This window comes from Diprion similis, chromosome 12 (assembly GCF_021155765.1).
Source record: "Diprion similis isolate iyDipSimi1 chromosome 12, iyDipSimi1.1, whole genome shotgun sequence".
Taxonomy (NCBI): Eukaryota; Metazoa; Arthropoda; class Insecta; order Hymenoptera; family Diprionidae; genus Diprion; species Diprion similis.
In genome coordinates, this window is record NC_060116.1 from 4,612,717 (window position 1) to 4,636,934 (window position 24,218).

The following is a 24,218-nucleotide window of genomic DNA, read 5'->3' on the forward strand; positions in this document are numbered from 1 at the left end:
AGATCGCGAATTCTTACGTTTTTTCGTTTTGCGTCAATTTTTGTTTCATTCTCTCGGAATTCTCTATCGTTCCGGGAAAGCTGAATCAGAGGAAACCGCGGGAAAAGACGGCATCGATATTTGATTCCAGGGGCGGGGGGGGGGGGGGCGGGGGCGGGGGCGGGAGATTTTATGTTTCCAAAAGATAAGCTTCACCCGATAGTCGATATTCCACTGCGCACCGTCGCTCTTCTTACCCATCGCAGTTTATCCCTCATGCCTCACCCCGCCCATCCGGTCGTTCAGTTCATGCAGCATCCCTCGCTGTAACCTGCTCCTCGACTATTCCAGATACCCGAGAGAGAATCTCTCTCCCCGTGTCTTTCTATCTTGGCATGGAATTTCCGACTAATTTTACCGCAACGGTGATGCGATTTGGAAGATTTGATACAGCGGGAAACAACCGACCTGAAATTTATAGGATGAGTCGAGATGAAGCAGATTGAAGACTAGATATATATATATATATATATATATATATGCTAAAGCGCGTAAGAAAATCTTGAAATCTATTTTTAACAATTTGTCTATAATTTCAACATATTAATTTCGCTTTCGGTATAAAAAGAAATTGCCAAATAAATCAACTGACCAATTGATCTGATATGAATTTGAAATTTCAAGCTTTGGCCAGAATCCTACTTTGAGGAGTCTTCGGGATAAGGTAGCAAGTGGATTCGATCATCTCTTTCGTATTACCTATTGCGTTTCGCGATAAAAGATCCCATCACTGTACTCAGTCATAGATCAAGCATAAAATCGTAATTATTTATAAGCGTAATCACCATTGAGTCCGTTTTTCCATCCGGCTAAAGATCGGCAATTTAGAATCGATAGTTTGTCTATCGATGAAAACGTATCATAATCACCAAATTCCATAGGGAAGCATTAAAGGTATTGAAACTAATGCACGAGACTAATGAATAGTTTTTGCCTCTTGATTATATCTCACATTGGAATACATAACGTGATGACCTTTATTGAGCACGCATCTGGCCAGCGATATATGTATTTACAACGAGCAGAGGCATTAGGCTAACAATGCGATTTTATCATTTACGATAATACGAAAAATATGTAGCATCGTGTAAGTACTCGTGTATTTCTAATAATCGGAAATGGTTCGCAAGAGTTATAAAAATAGTCAGAAAGTTATTTATCGTCAGATCGAAGCAGCGAATAGTTAAAATCCATTAGACTACTAAGTTCGCAAACACTTATAATAATTATTCATTCACAGTGCATCAAAGAAGATAAATATTATGGGATAAAAAAATCTCTATTCACCTTGAATTCATTCCAATTCAACAAACAATGGTGAAAAATTCATTCTTCATTACAAGCTTCTAGTTTCTCTCTCATCTCTGTTTTTTTCCCACTTTTATCTCAGCGTAATCTCTCTGCATCTAAAGCTGAATTCAATTATTTATTCATTTATTTCTTTACTGCTGCGGGTCAGAGGGATAGAGAGGGAGAGAGAGACAGAGATTGTTGATGACTGTGAAAAGTTTTCAGACGGCTGCGAAGTATCGGATGTATAATGTACATACATACATACATACATACATATATACATACACATTTTACTCGCGTACCAATTGCGAGACGAGTGCGAAATATCGTGGGACGCACCTTCCCAAAAAGAGATAATTAGAAATGATTTATTCATACGGTTATAAGCCAGCCTGACATTTCTGATGTACGGGATGATAATCACTGTGACAATCGGTTGCGCGACTCACCAGGTGCCAACTTTTTTCCCTACGCTAATATCCTAAGGGTTGACGTTATTGTTGTTGTTGTTTTTTTCGGATTAATATTTAAATTACTTAATGGCTTTCTCTCTCTCTCTTCTTCCTTTTTTTTCACTTTACGCACGATCCTGAAGCATATTGCACTTGTCACCTAGCAAAAAAACATCGCTTGAAAAAAGAAAAGACAAAAAAAAAAAAAAAATCTGAATAAAATTCTTTCCAATTTGAAGACATTCTTCGTAACTCGCACAACCGTTTTTTAGATATATAGACAGCATATCAACAATACAATGTGAAAGCAACAAATTTTTTTTAAGGGGAGAAAATAGTGTCACCTAGAGTTTAAAAATGATGAAACACTGTAGTCATAATTTTGTAGAATCTCTAATTGTAAGCCCAGCAGGATGTGAGGCTGTTACACGATCGTTTTTTCGTGGAAAACTGGCATTGACGAGGGTTAATCAAGGGCGAAAAACGTGTAGCGATTTTACACCGAGAGTTCAGTAAAATTTCAGATTTCTTTTGCACTGTTGAGAAAAGCGTTCCAATCGCCGTAAAACGTACGTAAAAAGTTAATTAAATGAGAGAAAGAGTGAGAAAGAGAGAGAGAGACTTACGAAACCAGACAGGTAATCACCCCTAAAAAAAAGGATAGAAAAGAAAAGCTGGACCAGGTAGATATACGGTGAAAGATGTGAAATATTATCGGTTATCAGGAATTTTGTATTCTACAAACTTTCTAACGCGAGTTACTTCGACGTATATATCTCAAAAGCTTATTCACGTAATATCTTTTATTGGTAGGGAACTTCGCCACGTCGGGAGTTTCCGTCAATCCATTAGGAATTATCGAACCGGGGTGCGTGGCGAGTGAGAAAAGTAAAAATAAACATGAAAAATTCAATTTGATAGATGAGCAGCAAGTATTATAAATATAGAAGTTTACTTTTCGAGTTTACAGCGAAACGTAACTCGAGGATCCGATATTATTTCGCTGTCAGGTTTTCCACTCTGCGAGGAAAAATCGAAGGACAGTCATGACTTAGAATTTTTCACAGCTTTGAAAGTAAATTTGATTTTGTTTTATTTATTTAACAGAAATATTTCACAATTTTTATAGAAATGGTGAAAAAAATCTGTACGAAGTAATTGGCAACCAAAATAAAAAAGAGGATCAAATATAATACATGCAATATAAAATAATACAAGAAAATTTAGCACCGATCTGTTGTTCTTTTTTTTGTTTTTCACTGGAAAGGAATTTTTTTATTTCGGCACTGAATAAAGTTTCGTTTCAGAGAATTGGATGCCAACCATAATTTCGAGTCGTCATTAGCCACTCCATTTGAAGTGTCATTTATTTTTCGGCTATTAGTTGAACCTTTGCGTGTCTGTCAAGGTGGTGGAAAAAAAAACACGGAATTCTGCATAGAACGTCGATAAAAAAATATAATTATTACTCTCTGCACATTCAACATGGATTTTACCTCCACAGTCGCCTTTGCACTCAATAGGATTAAGCCCCCTCGTCGTTTTATTGCAAACTGTGCATCTCCAAATTTTTATATCTTGTTTAGAAATTTATTTGAGATTAGCAACGTATAACTCACGAATCTTGTAAAAGCGAAAGTGCAAAGATAATGAGCGAGAGTTTAAGATATAAAGAGCCTGTCCTTGGCGCTTATACTGTAACTGTGGCTGCGTATGAACAACGTTGACAGCAAAAGAATTTTCAAAGCACAATAACAACAACGCACAGATATAGATAGTGGGATCCCGTGTTGGAAACAATCGATAAACTAATAACACAATACAATCGCATTGGTATACACGCCTTGAAAGTGTAGACACAACAATGTCTTATAGATGAGGCACGCATCTGGTGACGCGATCTTGTTTACTAGTCCTTGGTGAGCTTTACATGAACAAGAACTACACATATTCATTCCATATAAATATTGCTCATCTGCCAGCGATACATTAGTAAACTTAACGATACGCAATAGAGACACGATAGTGGTAGAAAAAAGTGGTAGTGCTAGGCTGTTTATTAGCACAGTGGATAAATAATTAAACTCGCTTTTCAGTTTAAATTTCACAATTTACGACAGATAAATCCGTTAAGTTACGGAGAGAGACAGAGAGAGAAAGAGAGAAAGACATTCAGCTCCGAGCGGAGGACCCCAATCGCAATATCGGCTCCCAGATTTTGGATAACTTAATTTACGGCGCCGGGTTTCTTTATTTGAAAAGGTTCGCAGCGCGGCGATGTGCAAAAAAAAAAAAAAAAAAAAAAAAAATGGCTGCACAAATAGACGGGATACGGGGGGTTGAAAAAGGCGGAGGTTTTATCGCCAAAGAATAGTTATAGATATTGTCAGTTTTGAAAAACGGAGAAAAAACTGAGAATATAACTTGCAAGCCTTTTCTAATCTCCGCTGTTTTTATCCTTTATTCATCATTTTATAATATAAAATTCTTACCATTTGAGGCCTGCAAGCGAAGGGTTGAATTCACATCTGTGACAAACTGCTTTTTTCCACTTCCTGCGCTTTTTTCCTCGCAATCCTGATCTTGATTATTCTGCTTCGGTATCAACTTCACTGTACGAATTTCACTCGTTGCTTCACGATGCGAATTTATTGTACTATGTCATACCTCGAGTTATCACTAATAATTACACCCTGATTACATTTTTCACTTCAAATTTCCCGACCGTTCGAGTTCACTTTACACATCAGACACGTGTACGGGGTGATAAAATTTAAACTTAAGTCTTCGCAGATTTCAGCTTCCACGTAGAAATTGATACTCGAATATAAATTGAGGTAAAAACAAGATTCCTTTAATTTTCACGCTCACAAAAAACCCCAGTTTTCAATCAAATCGAAACGAGTACTTTTAAGGATTTAAGTAGTAATAGAACCTTTACGGTCAGACACAGATCTGGAGTAAAACAAAAGCTGTGATCAGCAAAGTAGTTTAATCACTTAAAAATATTAAATAAATTTTTCCAGCGTCCAAGGGGTCTTCGATCCAGCTGTGATCTAACTTCCGGTAATCGTGTTGTTGTTGTTTTCGCGATAGTTGCAAACTGGGCGAAATTCCTCACTTCTCAACAGTATTGTTGTTGTTTTCTATTTTCAGTGAAAACGCGTGCCGGCAAATCGGTGAGAAATCGACGCGGTGCGAAGCTTTCGGGGGTCAGCCGAAGACTGTTTGAGAATCTGGGGGCGGCGCAGGCGCTTCGTTTCGTTCCCTCGCCCCCGCAGCGCCGCGACGCCGTCGCGGGATCCGAAGAGTAAATCACCCGTCTAACTGTTACGGGACTTTTGTATTTTCGTATTTTTTTTTTACTTTTATTATCGGTAGGTACCTTGTACGATTCATGGTATATCCCTTAAGTTCATAGGTTAGGTTCTTATTTTCAATCAATTATTTCTCACAGACTTATATATATATATATATATATATATATAGTTACGCAAGAGATTGTTTTCGTAATTTTGTGAAAGTGATAGTTAATTAATCGTATCTACTCTTGTTACATATCAGAATTTAATGAAAATATTTAATGACGTTGCGTTGGTTGTTTTGTTTTTTGTGTTTCTTGTTTCTTTTCACAAAATTTCATACTCATGAAATGGGATAAACAATATTACGTTTGATATGAATTTATTCTCGTCTTTGTAAAATTATATCAACGAGAATAATGATGAATTTATTGATTTTCAAATTCACTATTTAGCTGAAATAATTGTCAACGGATTGATGAACTCGCGATTGCCAAGTCATTTCCACATGAAATAAATCCAATTACCAAATTAAACCAACGTATCAATTTACTTGACACGGTGTTTGATGTTTACCGACAATTAAAAAATTCAATACGTAACTGATGTTAAACTGGAAAAAAACCAACGAACGTGGATGCTAAAGAAAATAGTAGATTCGCACAATTAATTCAATATCGTGTTAAAAATTGTTCGTTGCGCTCTTTTGTAATAATAAAATAATTGCATAAATATTGGTACGTTGATTTTTGTTTAAGATGAAAATTCCCTCAAATGCAGAAAAACATCTCAAGAATCTGAACTTCAATCGTAAAGGCGGAAGTAAGTATTGTTAACTCTGGAGGTTCTGCATATATTTCTATCATTTGTTCCTCATGGGATGTGTAAATGTTAACTAATTTTAATTCAACTCACAACCGACCAGCTTCAGCCCTACTTCGATAAAATTCTTAAAACCCATACGTCAGACTTGCGGGTAGAGTTAAAAAAAAAGAAAGAATAATTCTCTAGGATAACTACGTCTACTTTAGAGTTTTGCTTTTCCAGGATGATTCCGATATCTCGAAGCATGCAAGTTCTGTCAGAAGTCGAATCAGAGCGCAGTTAAAGTGACGGTTTTGCAATTGTGCATAAATCATAGTTGAAAGAAAGAAAAAAAAAAAGAAAAATGAAAACGAACAAAAATAAAGAGATAAAATATAAAAAAAAAAAAAATGACACGAAAACTACGGAACTACTGGTAACAGGAAAGAAAGGAAGGAAGGAAGATTGAAAAAAATTAAGTAAAAAAAAAGTTTCTAGCCGTAGCAAATCAGCTGAAAAGGTGCAACGTCAGCATTTGCAGCTGGCCGTTAGATTAAAAGGTTCAGTTTCTCCGGTAATAAGAGTCAGCATATTTTTTCCCTCCCACCCTGGGGTAATATTTTACATCATTACACCCCATTTCCCCGCAATTAAGATTTGAAAATTTTTCCTCCGATTCATTCATCAAGTTTTAACTTTTAACCTGTGCGACGCCGGCGCTTCTTCTCCTTCTTATAATTCTTTCTCGGGTTTCAAATCACAGCCGAGGCTCTTTGAAAGAAATTACTTTTCTCTCTTCATTTACGCGGCGGACTTTCATCCGAAGCTGCGACTTCCAGACTCAAGTAAGACGCCACACGTTCGTACTTACCAATAATCCTCAAGTACGTCGCGTGCGTCGAGAGACGGAGTCCGTCTCTTTTCTGTGTTTCCCATATCACATCCCATTCAGGTTTAATTGGAACCCGAGTCTAGTCCTTTCCTCCTCAACCTTTATCCCGCAAGCTTGTCGTCCTGATCCTCGCGTTTCACCAAGATGTTGCCGCTGAATCGCCGTTCAGCCTGGAACCGAATAATGCGTTCAAAAGACGGCCGATGAGATTAATCCAAGAAAAATAGACAAAATGGGAAACGCAAAAAAAAAGTACAGGGATAACCTTGGCTTCTTTGAAATTTACTGCCAAGTTTATATGTGTCGAGTAGAAACGATCTCCTGATTAAATTTCTTTTTTTTTTTCTTAAGCCACGATGATCTCTGTAAAAATTCAGTAGAATAGTTCGATTTCATTCTCTGCTAACTCATTTTATTCAAAAGATTATAATTTCATATAATCAGGTCCAATCTAACGGAATATATTTTCTAACGGTAGAAAATTTTAAAACATAACATTATTGTTAATCCTAATTAATATCGGAGCAACGTTGCAGATTTGAATATTTAACGATGCCAATATGATAAAAAAAAAAAGATTATGTCAGCGTCTTTAATAAGTCATCATAGAGTGAAATCGAACGAATCTAAAAGATGTTTGATAATTTTTAAAAAATTTGAAAGGACAGATCGATATCTAATCTTTTGTTAACGATTTCAATAATTTCAATATTTATACTCTCAAGAAGGTCTTCGTTGCTTAGAAAAATAATAATTCACTGAATCTTTAATCCAAGACTACGTCGTAATGAAATAAAGACGAGTATCGATTTTCGTTCGACTAATCACCCTAATTTTTCCTTTACATTTTTTCTTTTTCACTGAACAGAAGACAGTTCTGAAACGTGTTGAACCGGTCGAAGAATTCCCTCAATTTCTCAAAGGATCGCGGTTACCAAGGATCAAATTTGCACCGACTTGCCGGCGTAATTGACTTGAATCGCGTGTTCGCAATTATTTATTTCCACTCAGCGTGACCGTGGCAGGATAAATTATAAGACCTGCGTAGGCTGTTCCCCGGGAGAGATCCGGTTCCCGTTTCAGACGAAGGGGTTTTTTGTCACGAAATTAGGGAGATCAGGCAGCTCCGGACGTGCGGCAAGACGGCGAGGCGAGGCGGGGATCGAGGGCGTCTGTGCACAAAGCTTTTTGCAAAGGAGTTCGTTTGAATAGTAAGTATACCGGGTCGGTGGGTAAAAGAGGGGAATGTCCTGGTCAGGACAAAGGATCGGAGAGAAGGAAAGAAGCCGAGTCACTTCAGTGACGACTAATTCTGTAAGGAATTGATATTTATTTTTATTTTAGAAACTAAAAGAAAAAAATGATAAATAAAAATATGAAGCAGCCGTATCTCACTTTCTAATCCAGATAGATCTTTTTGATTTACGACCCAAGATCTGTAGAATAAATTGCAGAATTTAAAAAATAGTGTTTTGTCTGTTATCCCTTGTACACCCAAAACGATCGTGGCACTACCAGAAGACGTAGCGAGAATATTCTTCAGAATACTTAGGCTTTCTTTGAAGTGAAATCAATGCGAAAACAAATGTATGCAATGATCTGATGACCTGAGGGTAATGACTCCTCGATTTGACTTGGAATGCCCTCTATATAAAATATACAATACATATATTTATACCAAAGGCGATGAAATATGGCTCGGATTTGTAGCAGAAGGTGCCTACTTGTGAGGACAAAGAAGGATTTTTTTATACTTTTGCTTTTTCGTTTTCCACAAGGCGCTTTTACCGTTCTTTGTTCGACCTTATCAAAGACACAGCGTAGCTCGGATATTCCCTTATGGAGTTCGATGAGGTGTTATTTTGGTAGGTATTTGTCTTTTTCAAGGAATCGAGCGTTAGATAAAAGTATATATCACACCCACAAATAGCGCAGAATGGCGATTAAAAAAGAAAAAGGATAACAAACAAACAAATGAATAAATGAATCGTAACTTGAAAAAAAAATAAAATAAAAAAGGCATGAAAAATAGGATACGGTAAAAAGAAAAATGAACATTTTTCCGTTTCTAAGGATTATATGTACGTTATATACCTACAGTTGTAGCCTTCTGCTACAATGCAAGTCCCATGTAAAAGCATACTCAAGTTATCAAGGCTACGTACGTCGAAGATTCAATAAACTTTGTACCCATGCAACAAGATATCGTTAAAGAAACTTTCGTATGGGATTTATAATGATAAAACAACTCTCGCTTTAATAGTAGCGTAAGCTTTAAGCAGCTTCAGTGTATGATCTAAAATTTCTACTGACTGTCGAACCTAACACAAGTATACAAATGGCAAACGGATTGTATTTAATATCTTGAATTGAAAAATCACTAACAGTAAGCGAGAGTGAAAACTGCGAAACTCCAAATCGAGTGAATATTCACTCCGATCAAGAAAAATTTGGAGTGACTTAATTCACTCGAAGCGTATTGGAGTGGAAAAATCTACTCTTAAAGAGTGATTATTCACTCCATCATGCAAGCTATCACATTAATAGCTTGTATTCGGTATTAACCTGAGGAATTGAAGCGATACTTCGCATGGACATGAATGATTGCATGCAGAGTGTCGAAAATCGAGCCAGAGGCGTGTATGCATAATTAATTCAGTTGACGGGTTCCTGGATGCCTGAGCAGGTCAATTACCTGGACAAAGAAAGCACAGCAGTCAGCCTAACTTCACTGGAGGTTTAACCTTCCGACAAAATCGAAATTTCATCGTAACCATCCAAACAATTTTGACACCAAGTCAGGATTCCACGAAGAAGAATCAGTCCAATCGCAAAAGTAGCTTGAGAACGTTTAACAGTGGAATCAAAGGTCTTATGGTCGTCACCTGGAAACAATTCTCGCGTTAACATGCAATAAGGTCATCAAATAAATCCTCAAAATTTGTCCTCTCATTTTGTGAAAACAGAACCAAACTTCGGTCGAATCATCGAACTCGAACCCAATTCATGACAAAGCTTTTCTCCTTTGAAGTCCAGATTTCAGGGACTGTCCCAGAGCAGATTGAAAGAAGTTTCTCATCTGAAAACCGGTAGCCATATCTAAACGAACGAAACGATGATGTAGGTACACAAAAACAACCTTGCTTACAGATTATGAAGCGCCATGTTTCCTCCGTGAACGAACCCTTGTCCTATCAGGCGGCGTTGAACCTCCGGGGTTGAATTATTTAAATAAATTCGGCATGAAACGATGCGCGTAAGGTTTGTCAGAAAACACGGATGTGGTCTTCTCGGATGCGAAGGTGTAGGTAATATGCAGGCAGCCGTAATCTCGCAGTAGGTTGCTGAGAATAAGGATCACGAGGAGAATGAGAAGGCAAGTTTCCGTTCCGAGGAGGCAAAGTCGGGGAAAAAATAACCCCATAGGTAGTTGAAGTGAGCGCGGAAGGATGCGCGAGAAAAGGAATAAGGCGCGGAAATGGCAGGAATGAAATAAATAAGAGTGACGATAAAGGTCCCCGCGAGTGCCAACGAATGAAATGGAATTGCCGTTGGTTGGATTAGATAAACAGCCCGAATTTTATTCACGACGCAAGCCACCTCCGCTGAGCACTTTCACAGAATCTACTCTTTCGCTTCTCCCCTCTCCTCAACCTCGTCACACACATGCTTTAAAGTTTTCACGCCTCAATTATTGTCCAGTCAAGCCATAAATCGCGGTGTCGAATAAGGAATTCTCTCAATTTTTATCATTCTTCCAAATTCCCGGGTTTTGTAAGCGTTATTCAAATCATTCCAACATATTCTGATTCCTGTGAAATGAATAGTCTCTGATCTTTGTTCTGTGTGAAATTGTAACCCAGGAACAGAATGCCTTCGGCTTTCAGTGATATTGCAAAGAATACTGTACAGAGTATAAGAAAATTATGTGTCACCGTTTGATCGGATGTCTCTCCAGGTCGAGATCAGTGAAGATCCTGAAAGATATGCTCCCGTGAAATTGATCTTGATCTTGATTATCAAGGTCAGATGAGTTTAAAAAATTGTATGATCCTATAAAGCATGCTACTCGTTAAGAGGACTAAAAGTCTTATAGAAAACCGTCTGTGAAGACATAAAAAAATGAGGAAAATTTTACAAATCGATATTCCACCGAATTGTCATATTTTTCTACCCACAAGGAATTCTCTCATTGTCAGAATCAAATTGATATGACGTCAAGCCTGAAGTACAGAATTATACATACAAGTGACTCAGGTATATAGGCACGTGTGAATTTTCATCGTTGTTTCCATTATCACGCCTCAGGAGTAGATATAGCACAGAGCATTGTCAAAATTGAGTCACGTTAAAGTCACTCAGCAACTCTACGTGCGACTGTCAAATGAAAGCAATCCGTGGGTTTCTAACTTATTCCAACTCTGTTACACTCACCAACTGTGAGCTTCCGGTTGTAGTCCACAGGGCAACAGGATGTCTTTTAACAACCGTCTCCCGTTGGCCAAATTCTCTCTCTCTCTCTCTCTCTCTCTCTCTCTGAATAACCCACCAGCTCCCTTCAGGAATCGTATATCTGCGCCTCGAAGCGTCGACGAAAGTTTAAAACGGATACGATTAGCGAAGGATTTTCTTTCCTCATATCCTTTCATTACACGTAATTTCTGGTCCGGTCGAGTTTCATCGCGAAAGTTGGAATCACATGGTCTACTCAAGTCCGGAGAGGAGATGAGCCAGCAGCAGCTGTGCAAAGTATCGCATCAGAAGTCGATTAATTTAACGATCGGGTTGTTCCTCGTTTCCTGGTGTCACGTTTCCCGAGTCATGTTCGACCTGCAGGCAACACACTGTACCTACAGAGTATTATGGACTTTGGTTTCGCACTCGACTATCCGTTCGAACGTGCAGCAGCACATCACCGTGGTGGGAAGTTCGTTCCAAGACAAACACCCCTCCTCACCCTGCAGCCGTAGTTCGTGTAGTTATTTCGACGTACACACTCGAAGGGCGGCTCTCTCGAGGTGTAACCAACACCTGCAGCCAGTAAACGATACTGGTAGAACAACGAGAGCTTTCGTACAAAGTTGCGGATTAACTTTACTCAACACGTCGTATACGGTTACTAAACACGAGCGTCGCGTCGCTTCGACGAAGGGTCCGTTAAAGGCGTGTCGAGTGCCCATCAACTTCGCAATGGTATAGGAACCACTGTCAGAGCATTTTGGCCACTCTCGGTCCCTACGTGGAAGTTCTTCGTTCGAACGATTTATTTACGTTTAAGGGGTTAACCCAACAGATGAACAGAAAAAAAAAAAGGGTTTTGTCAAGAGTTTTTTTTTTATAAGTTTTAACTGTAAATATTAATATAGGATTTGTTAGGCTTAATACACTCAATACACTCTTAAATTACATAAGAAAGAATTTTTTTTATTCATTATAATCATTGATTATAGAACAAAGTCTATATCAATATTTACAGTTAAAAGTTGTTAAAAAAATTCTTGAAAGAAGTCTTTTTTTTATCGTCAGTTGGGTAGACCTCTTAAAGAAAGTTCGGAGTTTGCGATATTACTGCAAAAGAGATTACGCATTCGCGTGCGATATTGCAGCGAGATTATAATTATTGTTGAAACTGTTCATCCTGCAACGATCGGATGGTCGGAAGCGCGTGAATATTTTATAGTGAATAGCCGCATGGGACAAATCCGACCGCCATGTACGTGTTCATAAATAATTAGGGTAAATTTCGGCCGTTAATCAAGCGATTCGAGAATGATAAGGTATTCGTACAGCTATAGGTGTATGAATACGACTATCGAGTATTTGCTCCGCCGTTTACAAACATGATTCATTCAATATAGATATATATCCTCGTGCGATAAATTTTCCCATTATTCAACTTAAAACTACAATTGAATAATTATCGCGGCTGCGGTACGATCATGCTGAGGGTACATTGTCGAGACATGAATCAGAATTGACTGTTCAACAGTCCCATTCCAACAAAGCTTTCACGCGGATCTCGAATAAATATGAGCTTTTCATTTAATTTTAGAAAATGTAAAAGAGAAGACAAATACTATCGCCGAATCGCGGGATGATCGGAACTCTGTGCAGGAAAATCTGAATTGTTTGGTTAAAACGAAAAATGAAAATATTGAACGAAGAGGTTAATTTTTTTAAATCGAGCTGCTAAACCGTTTAACCAGTTTTTAATAACTACTCCGAACCACGTTTTACTGCCTGAGCCAAAATGTAAGTGACAGCCGTATTAACGGTAAGCTGGGTGATCTGTCTAGAGATAAGCGGCGGGCTGGACAGACTTTGCTTGATATACTGTTTCGTAAAAACGAAACCAGCGCCCGTCCCGGTTGTCCAACATCATAAACTCGTTACCGCCGGGCTTAATGTTTTCAAATGAAAAAATCAATTCATCATAAAAAACATTGCGGGTAACACAATACGTGTTATACAGGGTGTTTCCGAGTAAACGCCTCAATATTTTGGGTTGCCGACTACCGAGGGGCACAAATATCGTTAAAACAGACCTATCGAGTTACCTCGGTAAAACGAGCTATCTATCGATAATTTGGTAGGTCTGTCTTACCGATATTTGTGCCCCTCAGAGGTAGATAACCCAACATACTACAACGTTTACTCGGAAACACGTTTAAAATTACCTTAGTTATGATTGATAGAAGGATCCAAATGCAGTAATTAAGGTGATTTCCGTTCTTTTGTTATACTCACTGATTTTTTTCGAACAGGGAGTAATTCCAGACTTACTCTTTTATCAATTACTCGAAAACTTTTTCTTTGATAGAGGAAGGATATCCCGGAGTAACGAGCTCGATTATTTTTACTGAAAATAAGAAGGAGATCGATTTGTGGTCACAGGCACGTATGGAACACGAGCCTTGAAGGTCCGGTTCTTCGGTGCAAGCTCGTTTCACCATTTCCGAAGTCTCTTATTATTCAAGGCGCCTCAGTGGCACTCAGCTACCGTTGTTAATAATTGAAGACACGGCGGAGCTCCTCTTCGAATAGAACGGATGGCATGCGTTAGCATGAAGAGAGAAAAATAGAGAAAGAAGGAACGATGAGAATGTTGTAATTTCGCATAAATTATAATATAAACGATGATTTTGCGGGAAGAAACGAGTCGAGATTAATTCCTGCAATTAGAAAAAACATTTTCTTATCTCTAGCCTCGGTATTAGCGATATTGAAATACGTGGCACGACGGTGAAATTTTTAGCCGAGAAATCATTCATTCGAATTTGAATAAATTCGTACCGGGAAACGAAAATTGAATATCAAAAGAATGGAAATATGAAAACGGAGAAAAAAAATTTCTCTACCTCACATTCCGGCTCGCTGAGAGCGTATATTTCAATTTCTATAAAATTTGACTCGCTGTTTTTTCCGAATGTGGGGCTTGGAGGTTTCGCCCCACCGCTGCCTCGTCACGCCCGAAAGACACAGCGCGTTTCACGCTCCGGTAAAATACATATCAGAATATGGGGGTAAAACACACACCTACAAGATGCGGTGCTCTTCTCCGTGTAAAGCCCCGCTTTTCACCTTGTAATATTCGTAAGCTCAAACTCGGGGATATTACTGCATCTATTGTAGCGCGACGAGACGAGCCAAGTGGGTAGAAGGGTGGCTCACATATTGCACGTAACTACCCGCCCCAATCCACCCCTGTTTCTCCGCTCCTCCGCACAAGGTGCATACGGATCCATTCCTCGCTTCTCGTACCTCGGAAATGCGTTTCCACGCAGTTTTACCTTCGATTCAAACGCAGCGAGCTCGATGCGATCTGCATTTCTCTGTAAATACTCGGTTGCATGCGTGCGGAAGGTAATAACATCGATCTCGTCGAACGTTATTTTTTTCGCCACATACCTGTTTGAGAGAATAGTTTTACACGGTCCCGTAGGTTGAAAAAGCAACCCCTGAATATCGTTGTAATAAAAACGAAAGATCGAATTTTATTAGAAACTTTTGTAGCATAAAAATAAGATTCTTCTTCAGTAGCAAGGATCAAGTATACTTTTCAAACAAGATCGTGAAGCGGAGTATCTATTGTTCATCGGGGAAAAAACGTTGCGTTACAAAAAAAAATAAAAGAAAGAAAGTCTTTGACTAGTCAACACATTTCATCACAAACACACACACACACAACTGGTTTCTAGCATTTCTCAACAAGTGTCTGCGTGTGTGAACTCAGGACATGTTGCATCCTGAACTCTGGGCAGACGGCTTCATCGATTTGGACGAAAGTTGGGGGAAAATTAGGTAGATGTTGGGTCGAGATGATCCACGAAATTTTCAAAGCTTCTACAGCTTCCGGTTAAGGAAAAGGAATGTTTTTAACTTTTCAGTAATTAGTAATACGTCTATTTGTAATCACAGAGAAATGGCGCGACCGACTTCCGGTTGGAAAATATTGTTAGCTCAGGCTTTAAAAAAAATGGATAATTTTCAAATTTTTTCACGAAGTTCCCTTAAATTTGTAAACGTTTTTAATTCATTTCAAATGCTTTTCTTTGTACTGTATTCGTTTCTTCCTTGTCATCGAACCACCAATTCAAAACTTGTCTTCGAAAATCTGAAGAACCAAACCAAACTATCAAGAAGTACAAATACAACGATCTAGCCATACAGGTAATTGCAAAAAGCCAAGCTTTTTTATTCCTCCAGCAACGGTTGAGCCCTTTTAAAAACTCGTAACGCGTAGCGAGATATTCGAGCAAATCTCGCAATCGAATTACTTTTGAAATGTGTAAAATATCGAGCGAAGGTATGAGTTAGATTATGATATAAATCAGCACGCAATCTCTGCTGCAAGCTGGCGCGGGCCTCTGGTTTTTCGCCTGATCAAACATGCATGTTATACGTGCAGGTTTTAATCAGGAAAGTGGTTTTCGAATTACAACGTCACGAGGGTCACATGCGGATGTTCATGAAATATTTAGTGGGTCTGTTACGCAATACATGTACACATGGATACTACGTGTGTATAAGAGATGTATGAGGTTTACGTGTAACGTAGGTGTCCCGAAAATTGCACATATGACGTATAATGCATCCGGTGAAACGATACTTGACGGCTTCACCTTGCAATTCAAGCTTCTGCAATTGGTGCGCAAAAGCTTCGCGCGCGAGATACGGCAGGCGAATAAGAATTCGAAAACATCTGGCAAAGTAATTCTCGAGGCATCAGTCGTTTACTGCAGGATCCCACCTCGGGGGCGCAGATGCAATTGTTTCTCCCGACCGAATCTTCGCCCCCAACCTCACTCGCGGAAAGCTCTTTTCTTATTCCAGCTCCATTGTTACTCGCATCGCTGCAGGAACCAGAGAGGGACGCTCTTCTCTTGCTCAAATGCATTTCGACTCATCTCGTTTTCTCTTAGTTTAGTTCCTCATCCTCCATTTCTTCCTCCTCCTTATCCTCCTCCACCTTGCAACCAGCTTCCCGAATGTACACACATTCGATCTGTATTCGCTCAAACTCCTTCATCATTGCTGCACGAATGGAATAATCCATCCTGAAATTCCTCCTCCTCCTCCTCCTCTCGTTCTTCAAGTTTTAGAGCCATACGAACGCCTCGGCTGTGCGGCTCTTGCATTTCATCACACTCACAAAGCTGTTGAAGCGGTTTTTATATTTTCTTTATATTTCTATTATATTTGCATTTATCTTGGTCACTGCTAAGTACGGTTTCTGGTAGAATGATGATCGAGAGCTTTTTATATGGGTAAGTGAAGATTCGGCTTATCTTGTTCAGGAATTTAAAAATGTTCGTAGGTTCAGTAATTCCATGATGGAGTTAAAAAGCCCCATCGTGTAGACTAAGAAGCAGTTGATATTTTCGATATCTCAATTCTTCACCTGCTTAATGTTTGAAATCGATGAAGGCTTATCGAAACCGTAGAAGTACCGGTCATTAAAATTTTCGATATAGTTTTAAAATCATCTTAAATATTTTGACAGCGTTCTAAATCTTATGGCATCGTGTGGAATTTTCAAAAATATGCAATACGTAGCAAAGTTCTAAGACAATTGGATGATTTTAAAAGAAATTTTTAAAATAGAAAGAATCGTTTTCCTACGACGGGACTAGTCTCAAAATTTGTGAAATACGAAGTAGTGTTTGTTTGAGAATTCATAAAAAAAAAAATCAAACGACACGAACGATGTTCAAAGAGGGATTTTAATCTATGAATTGAAAAAAGTCTAGTCAATAATTTCTTTTAAATTTTTTTTGCATCAAATTTGTGAAAAATTCATTCAAAAGGACACACAAAAAAAAAAAAAAACACTTAAATTGACGCATGTTTGAAAAAGTTAAAAAAAAAAACATTATGTTTTGAGAAATTCGCGGAGAAGTGATTCACAGGATATTGAATCAGTACTGACTGCGGTCCTGCAAGTCTCCAAACGTTGGTACACCATGTGCAGCTAGATGGCGAATATTGATAACTGTTATACCGACAGAGTAAAATTTAATTACTATAAAATTAAATTATACTGGATATCGTTACATTAACGGGTTAAAAATCGTTCAAATTATTATGCAATATGATGGAAAACGTTGGGGGAAGAATTGCTCAATTTTTAAAACGAGAAGACATCTTGAAAACGTGTTACCTCGCAAAAGAAACGTGGAATGAAGAGGTTACGATGGATTCTTTCGGCCCTTTGCAGAGCTTGCCACCGCCATGAGGAGCTACGTGTTTGGGTGGGTGTCAGGTTGGACGTATTTTCAATCCTGCCTCTTATTCTATTCACGTACAGAGTCCATATCTGCCCGACCTCTTACGACGCAGCCCTTTCCCGTCGCATAACAGCGTCCTCTCTGTGTATACGCGCATAGAAATTTTATACCCGCATAAATATTATAATCCGAGCCTAGGCATCGCGCAATGCTGAGATATAATATTCGTATTCCATGTGTATGTTCTAGATGAGGCTATGTACGGAGTGTTTCTGGGAAAACACCGATGTATGTTGGATTGCCTATCACTAAGGGAAACAAATATCGGTAAAGCAGACTTACCGGTTATCGGTAAGTAGCGCGCTTCAAATCCTCGCCAGTCAAAGTTGTGTGTATTTGTTCAAGCAATTGTTTTGGTATTTATAACCTATATTCACGGTCAGCGATCACGTTCCGGAGTCACATTAAAGTGATTATGATTCGCTAGGTCTGTTTTATCGATATTTGGTTCTCTCAGTAGTAGGAAATGCCCTGAATGTATAACTTTTGGGATAAATGGGGATAGAATGCACTGTTGATAATGAATGCGAATGAAACGACATTCTTGATATGTGACAGAATTGAATCTGAACAAATTCAAATTCACTTTTAAATTCGTGGTGGCTTATCCCGAGTGAATTCCGTTCCTCAAAGAGATTATCATTTTTCACCACTCGGCCGATTCAAAGTTCGAAAAAAATTACAAATCAACTTTTAATCAAAATGACCAAGACCATGCTTTTCAAGTGAATTGGAATCCGATGATTGGAAAAAAAAATTTATCGAAATTAAAAGGAATTTTATGCAGGTTGTATGTGATTAATCATGTCAAAGGATATGAAATGGTTATTATTGCATGTACCCATATATAAATATGGGCAGCATAATTCTTCCACAACACGACGCAACGAAATCCCAAGAATTCCTTACCGTGATAGTTGAATAGATTAGAAACTGTTATGACATTGAGGTGGGGATAGAACTTGGGCAATTTATCTTATCTGAAATGATATGCCGACCGGATTCGTCTGGGTTTCTGGTTTCTGGTTTCTCCCCAACTGGGTGGTTGCGTGAAGTGACGGGTGAAAAGTCTGAAAGGGCTGCGAGAGTTAGACGAGCGAATATATTTAGCGGCGTGTTCACCCGCTGTGGCTAATATGTTTTTGAAATATTCATAGACCGGCGTTTTGCCGAGCTGAGTGAGGCTAATTGGACCCAAAATTGTTCTCAGCCTAGGATTCGAATATCGCAAGGGATCGTTAATTCGGAACCTGGAGGCCGAGGACGGATGGAGGCCAGAGAGACAGAGGCGGTCCGTTTGCCGGGATAAATTATACGGCCAGAGAGGGAAAGAGGGATGAAGTACGTATGCGGAGTAGTTAGGCACTGCGAAAATAATTGATTTCCACAGCAACCCTGCTATTCGGTCTGGTCGGCTGTTCACCCCTTGTGGCTTATTAGCAGACCCGGGCATAACCACTATAAATAAACAAGGCAAACTTTGCGGGGCAAAATTGAATTTCACCATTTCTTGCCGCGGCGCGAGGCTAGGGTTGAATTTATGCAAACCAATTTCCTTTGGGATTCTCCGGCGTCTTCCTTATCAGTCCACAATAGCCCTTAAACTTTGGTCAATATGTGGCTGACGACCTTAACCCCCAGCCTTTGAGGCGGTCGGACGAAGACCCGACCAAAAGCCCAGCTGTCTCGGGTATCATTCCCGTTTCTGACCATCGGGAGAGATCGGGATGGTTTCAAGGTCATCTCGATTCACTCCCAATATCGCGTTGGCTACCCGGGTGGACATTTTAATCGGGACGACCCGGCGACGGATTGGGGTTTGTTTGCTTACGTCTATTAGCGAAACACGGCGAAAGCGGTATTAAGATTTTCATTAAATTTCAATATGGAGGCAGTAATCTGGTTACCAAAACGTGGCCTGAACGGACAGCTTCAGCTGCTTGGTAGAAGAAAACTTGAAAGAGCGTTGATTTGTTTACAGCATATTTTTTTAAAGGCGTGATTTTCTTAATATCTATTATTTTTTAGTAATTTTATTCATAATTAATCTTTCAGCAAAATGTTTGATAGTCAAAAAATTACCTCGCAGCGTTCTTATAAATCATACTTACCGACTGAAGATAAAAAATCCTCAGCCGATATGATTGATCTTCATAAAATTTGTGAAACAGCATTTTATATGTTCGGTCAGGAATTATTCGAAAATCACCCGATCTCTTCTTCTTCGTAGTTTTAAAAGTACTTGAATGGAACGTCCCGAAATTTCACGGACTATCCTTCAATAATCTAAACGTCGACGAGAAAATCTTGGAAAGACTTGCTGATCTAATCACTAGGGATTAATTTTCATCAAGTTTTTTCATCAAAACGACAGAGACGAAGATCTCTGAAAAGATAGGTGAAAACGTCGTTTCAAAAATAGTGATAAACTGTCGGTAGAACTTTCAGTATCAGTGAATTTAAAAACTTGTTAAGCCTCGAGCCCTTCTTTATTGCACATGATAATATCCACACTTGGCGGTATAAGTTGTCCGAAAATCAGTTTGATTATAATGAAAGGGATTTTTGGAAATGTACTTTGCGACGGCCGCGTTGGATGTAGGGAAGGCGAATTCGGTTAGGGGATGAAAAGCTCCAGATATTTACGTTTCCGGGACCAATTTCAACCGTTGTCGGTGAACAATAGGCTTTAATGGGTGGGGGGTTGGCGCGATAAGGCGATAATTAGCCTCAACTTCCGCACAATCCGATTAACCTGCTAGATAACGCGAGTTATGTTTTACTGACGAAGACGCGGAAAGTGCGCAAGAGTGAGAGAGAAAGAGATAATCAGTGAGGGAGAAAGAAAGAGGCACACATATCAAGATATTCAACTTCGAAATGATAAATCTAGAATTTGGCAAATACGTTTTCGATGTCTGATACGAGAGGTATTCCTTACTATGAAATGATAAAAAAAAAAAAAAAATCCAAAAAAACACGGAGAAGATATCTGATGTAAAAAGGGTGAATAATTCGTATAAAAAATACAGTTACTTAATCATCGAGTATAGAAGCGAAAAGTTGATATTACTCAGACTGTAAAAAGTATCTATTAATCATCAGAGTAGACTTGTTATAAAAAATGAATACCATACGTATATAGTCATTTTAAATAAATGATTTGAGAAACTGTCAGAACACGCAACTCTAGAGAATCTCAATTCGAATAGAAACTAGCTAAAAAAAAAAAAAAAAAAAAAAACAAGTATACGATCTACGAATATCAGGAGTAAATCCGTATTGTTATCCTATCAATATTAATCAGTGAGAATTTGCCAAAGAGCAAGTGGATGGAATATCGCAGTGAGCGTGGCGGGGTGAAGTGAGGTGTTCGTGAATGTTAATTATGAGAGCCCAGAGGGCTGAGAATAACAGAATGTAAAATGAAGTCGCGACCTCGCTGCGCCTCTCCCCGTCGGGTAATTAACCGAACAATTAATCGCCGGTAATCGTATAGCTGATAAACAATCCCGAATGGGTGCAAGCAACGCTTATGTACCAGATACTCGCGTCTCACCCATCAACCCTCTCACCCATCCTCCCTCAATCGCCCAGCGCGTACAATAAACGACAAGGGTAGCGCCTGCTGGGGTGGCGAATATCTTCGCTCAGGACCTCTGAGCGAGTCGAGGAAACCGATGGGACCCTTCCTTTCTCCCCCTCCCCCCCTGCCTCTGGCTTTCGCAGTGCCTTTGACGCCTCAAACTCATTACGGAGGCAGGAAGGCGTGAGGATTTGAAAATCTTTGGGAACACCGTCGGGCCACGAATAGTTTTACGCTTTTGGGGTCGACGCGCAGGTTAGTAAAGGTTAGCGAAGGTTAGGCCTTGGGTCTTGCTTCCTTTGACCCGAGGATCAATTATGGGTACGTTTACGCGGATAAAAGCAATTCCATGAGTTGCTGAACGGTTGGTAATTGTTCAAATTACTCACTTAGAAATTGTGTAATTTGTTGTTTACATATAGGTACGTATTATTTGTGTAGAAAAAGAATCTAAGATATCGATTCATCTTGGAGAATGTTTGATAGTTTTTTAAACAATCCTTCGTCTTTAGCACAATTTTTGAAGAAATTGGTTTGCCAGAAAACGATACTTTTTAGTAGATTTAAGACGAGACAGTCATACATCGAGTATATGTATGAAATTTTATACATTCGTAAAGCTATGAAGATCGTTTTTGAAATGAAAAAAAATATGAAATACTGGGTTTGCAAAAGTTTAGGTATCGGTTTTCCATTTCAGATCACTTGAAAATTTATGAGACTATATTCTGTATTAAAATATACTAGTTTTTAGTTTGACATGATCAACATCGGTGGAATGTTGTAAAATTAAGTATTCAATGACGTCAACGCGATATAAAATAGTGTTGGAATGAAAATTCAAAAAATCGTTTTCTAAATAAAATCACATTGAAGTGATTTAAAATGAAACACAGACTTCTAAAGTTTTCTCTATAATTTCAAAATTCTTTCTCTTTAAGTATTTTTCAAAACGATCTTCGTGCGTCTAGTCTATAGTTTTAGTCACAGAATCTATAAGTATTAGATAGTCAAATACTCAATATAAGACAATCTTTTCATAAAATTAAAAAAAAGTATCGATCTTAAATTAGGTTAATTCACCTCTCAAATCGGATTCACGCACATTCTACCCTTGGCACCAATTTCTCCAAGCCGATATTGCAGCAACGTTAATAATATCAAACCTATAATTACGTTCAAAATTTGAGACAGAGGCTACATTTTTTTCTCAAAATATATTGATTTCTTCAGACAATTGGATGTTTGAATTTGAAGGGTTGGTTGTGGGGGGGGGGGGGGGGGATTGCTGTGTTCTGAAAATCAATTTCCAATTGTGATTGAAAAAATTCGATAGGTCATGTCAAGAGATGAATAAATAGAATAACAATACGTCCAAGAGGTAAACGGAAAATTTGGGCTAGTTTACAAAGCAGACTGCATACACACGTAATTCGGATGAATTCGCGAATATTGAGTCCTACTGCTTCGGTGTGTTGCTGCTTTCTCATGTTCCAGCGTGAGCGGATTCGTGCGATTTCGAATATTTCCGAAGTAAATATTTGATTTAAATAATACGCAGATCCAATCTGTTCGAATGCGTATTCACCGCCTCCTCCTCCATCTTCTTCCCCTTCCGGTGGGAGGTTCGTCGGCGTATTACCGCAATAAAAATATCGATAACCCCTGGCGAAAACTGATCAAACGTATGTCTTCGAATAATAATAATAATAACAATAATAACAATCGCAATAATAATGATAATGTAGTCGTTCAATCTTACTCGAATTAAAAATGCTTCAAGCTTTTCGAAACGACAACGCTCGACGCTCCGAGAAACGTTAGTCTATTAGCAATTATTTTCATACGATATGCAGCTCTGCTTCAGTAAACATCGATATCAAATGGCGAATAAATTTCAAGCCAGTCACCGCTTGATCGGATCCCCATCTCTTTCTCAGCCAATATTTTTCCATCGCCATTATTCATCTGAAATTTAACGACGAGTTTATTTTTCACTTCTTTTTCTCTCCATATCTCATTTTTCTGCTCCGCGCGTGGATGAACTCGTCTCAATTTAATCCTCGTTACTGTCCGTGTCGACGCGGGATTCATTTTATGTATACATACTATAGTAGTGCGTATTAATACACGTGTTGAAATTCGATTTACAGCGGTGATTTATGTACAATGTATGTACCTACATTCATCGGAAAGATGAAAAGACTTTCTGTTCCCTGAAAGTTAGACATTCTGCAGTGTCATTAAAAAATAGATTATTCGTCAGAATTTTACGATTCAAATCTAAATATTTAAGAAAGTGCCACACTATTATTCAGAGATTAATCAATTTCAAATAACCATTATTCTTCGATAAAAAATTACATATCACGTATCTCAATGCGCCAAAACGATCCTGCCTGTATCAAAAAGCAAAAATTCGAAACTGAATCTAAACTACGATTATTTTATATTTGCTAAGCTAATGGCGAGGCTAATGAAATTGAAAATTATACTTTAGCAACAAAGGATTACAATATTGTTATAAGTTAAAGATTGAAGTGGGAATTGAAGTGAAATACTGCAACATTATATGATCAAAGCTTGTTTAAAATTCATTTAACGTATATCCGAGAGGGCTTGGGAAATGCGTGCCATTGAATCGAGTTTCGAAATGTATATTTTAATCGTACCTAATCCCGATCCACCTCCGCCCCTTGATACCATCCCCAGAAACATCGATAGACTTGTAACAGAATGAACGATCGTTCGTTCGCGAAATTTGTGAATTGTGTCACGTTTAATTAGTTTAATGTATTCTACCATATAGTCTCAAATCCAGGCTGTACACGCTTTACCCAAAAAAGAATCATCAATAATTCTCTCGTGATCGGCACTGTCGTTATTGTTTGTAAATCACTTCTTCTACTCACAATTTGATGATTGCATATTCAAGGTATTGAATTTTTCATGATTACACTCAGCACGAGATCAATTAAACAGTTTACCGAAAGAAATTTATCTCATTACTGATATTCGACGGATTTCACGCGGTGTCCTCGTTTTGCTGTTGAAAGAGATACA

The 24,218-nt window shown here is 38.5% G+C and overlaps 1 protein-coding gene across 2 annotated transcripts in view; it reads right to left on the bottom strand.

Moving 5' to 3' along the window:
* Positions 1-24,218, bottom strand: part of LOC124413199 (neural cell adhesion molecule 2-like) — a 221,397-nt gene that overhangs the window by 77,002 nt on the left and 120,177 nt on the right. Inside the window, exon 4 of one of the 2 annotated variants that reach the window (XM_046893630.1) lies at positions 6,762-6,952. Coding sequence is in view for 1 of the 2 variants with exons in the window: in XM_046893627.1 (XP_046749583.1) it covers positions 4,277-4,279 (3 nt within the window). In the remaining variant the exon portion in view is untranslated. Of the gene's footprint in view, positions 1-4,276; positions 4,588-6,761; positions 6,953-24,218 lie in introns of those variants that run through there. The other variant, XM_046893627.1, reaches the window with a different exon arrangement.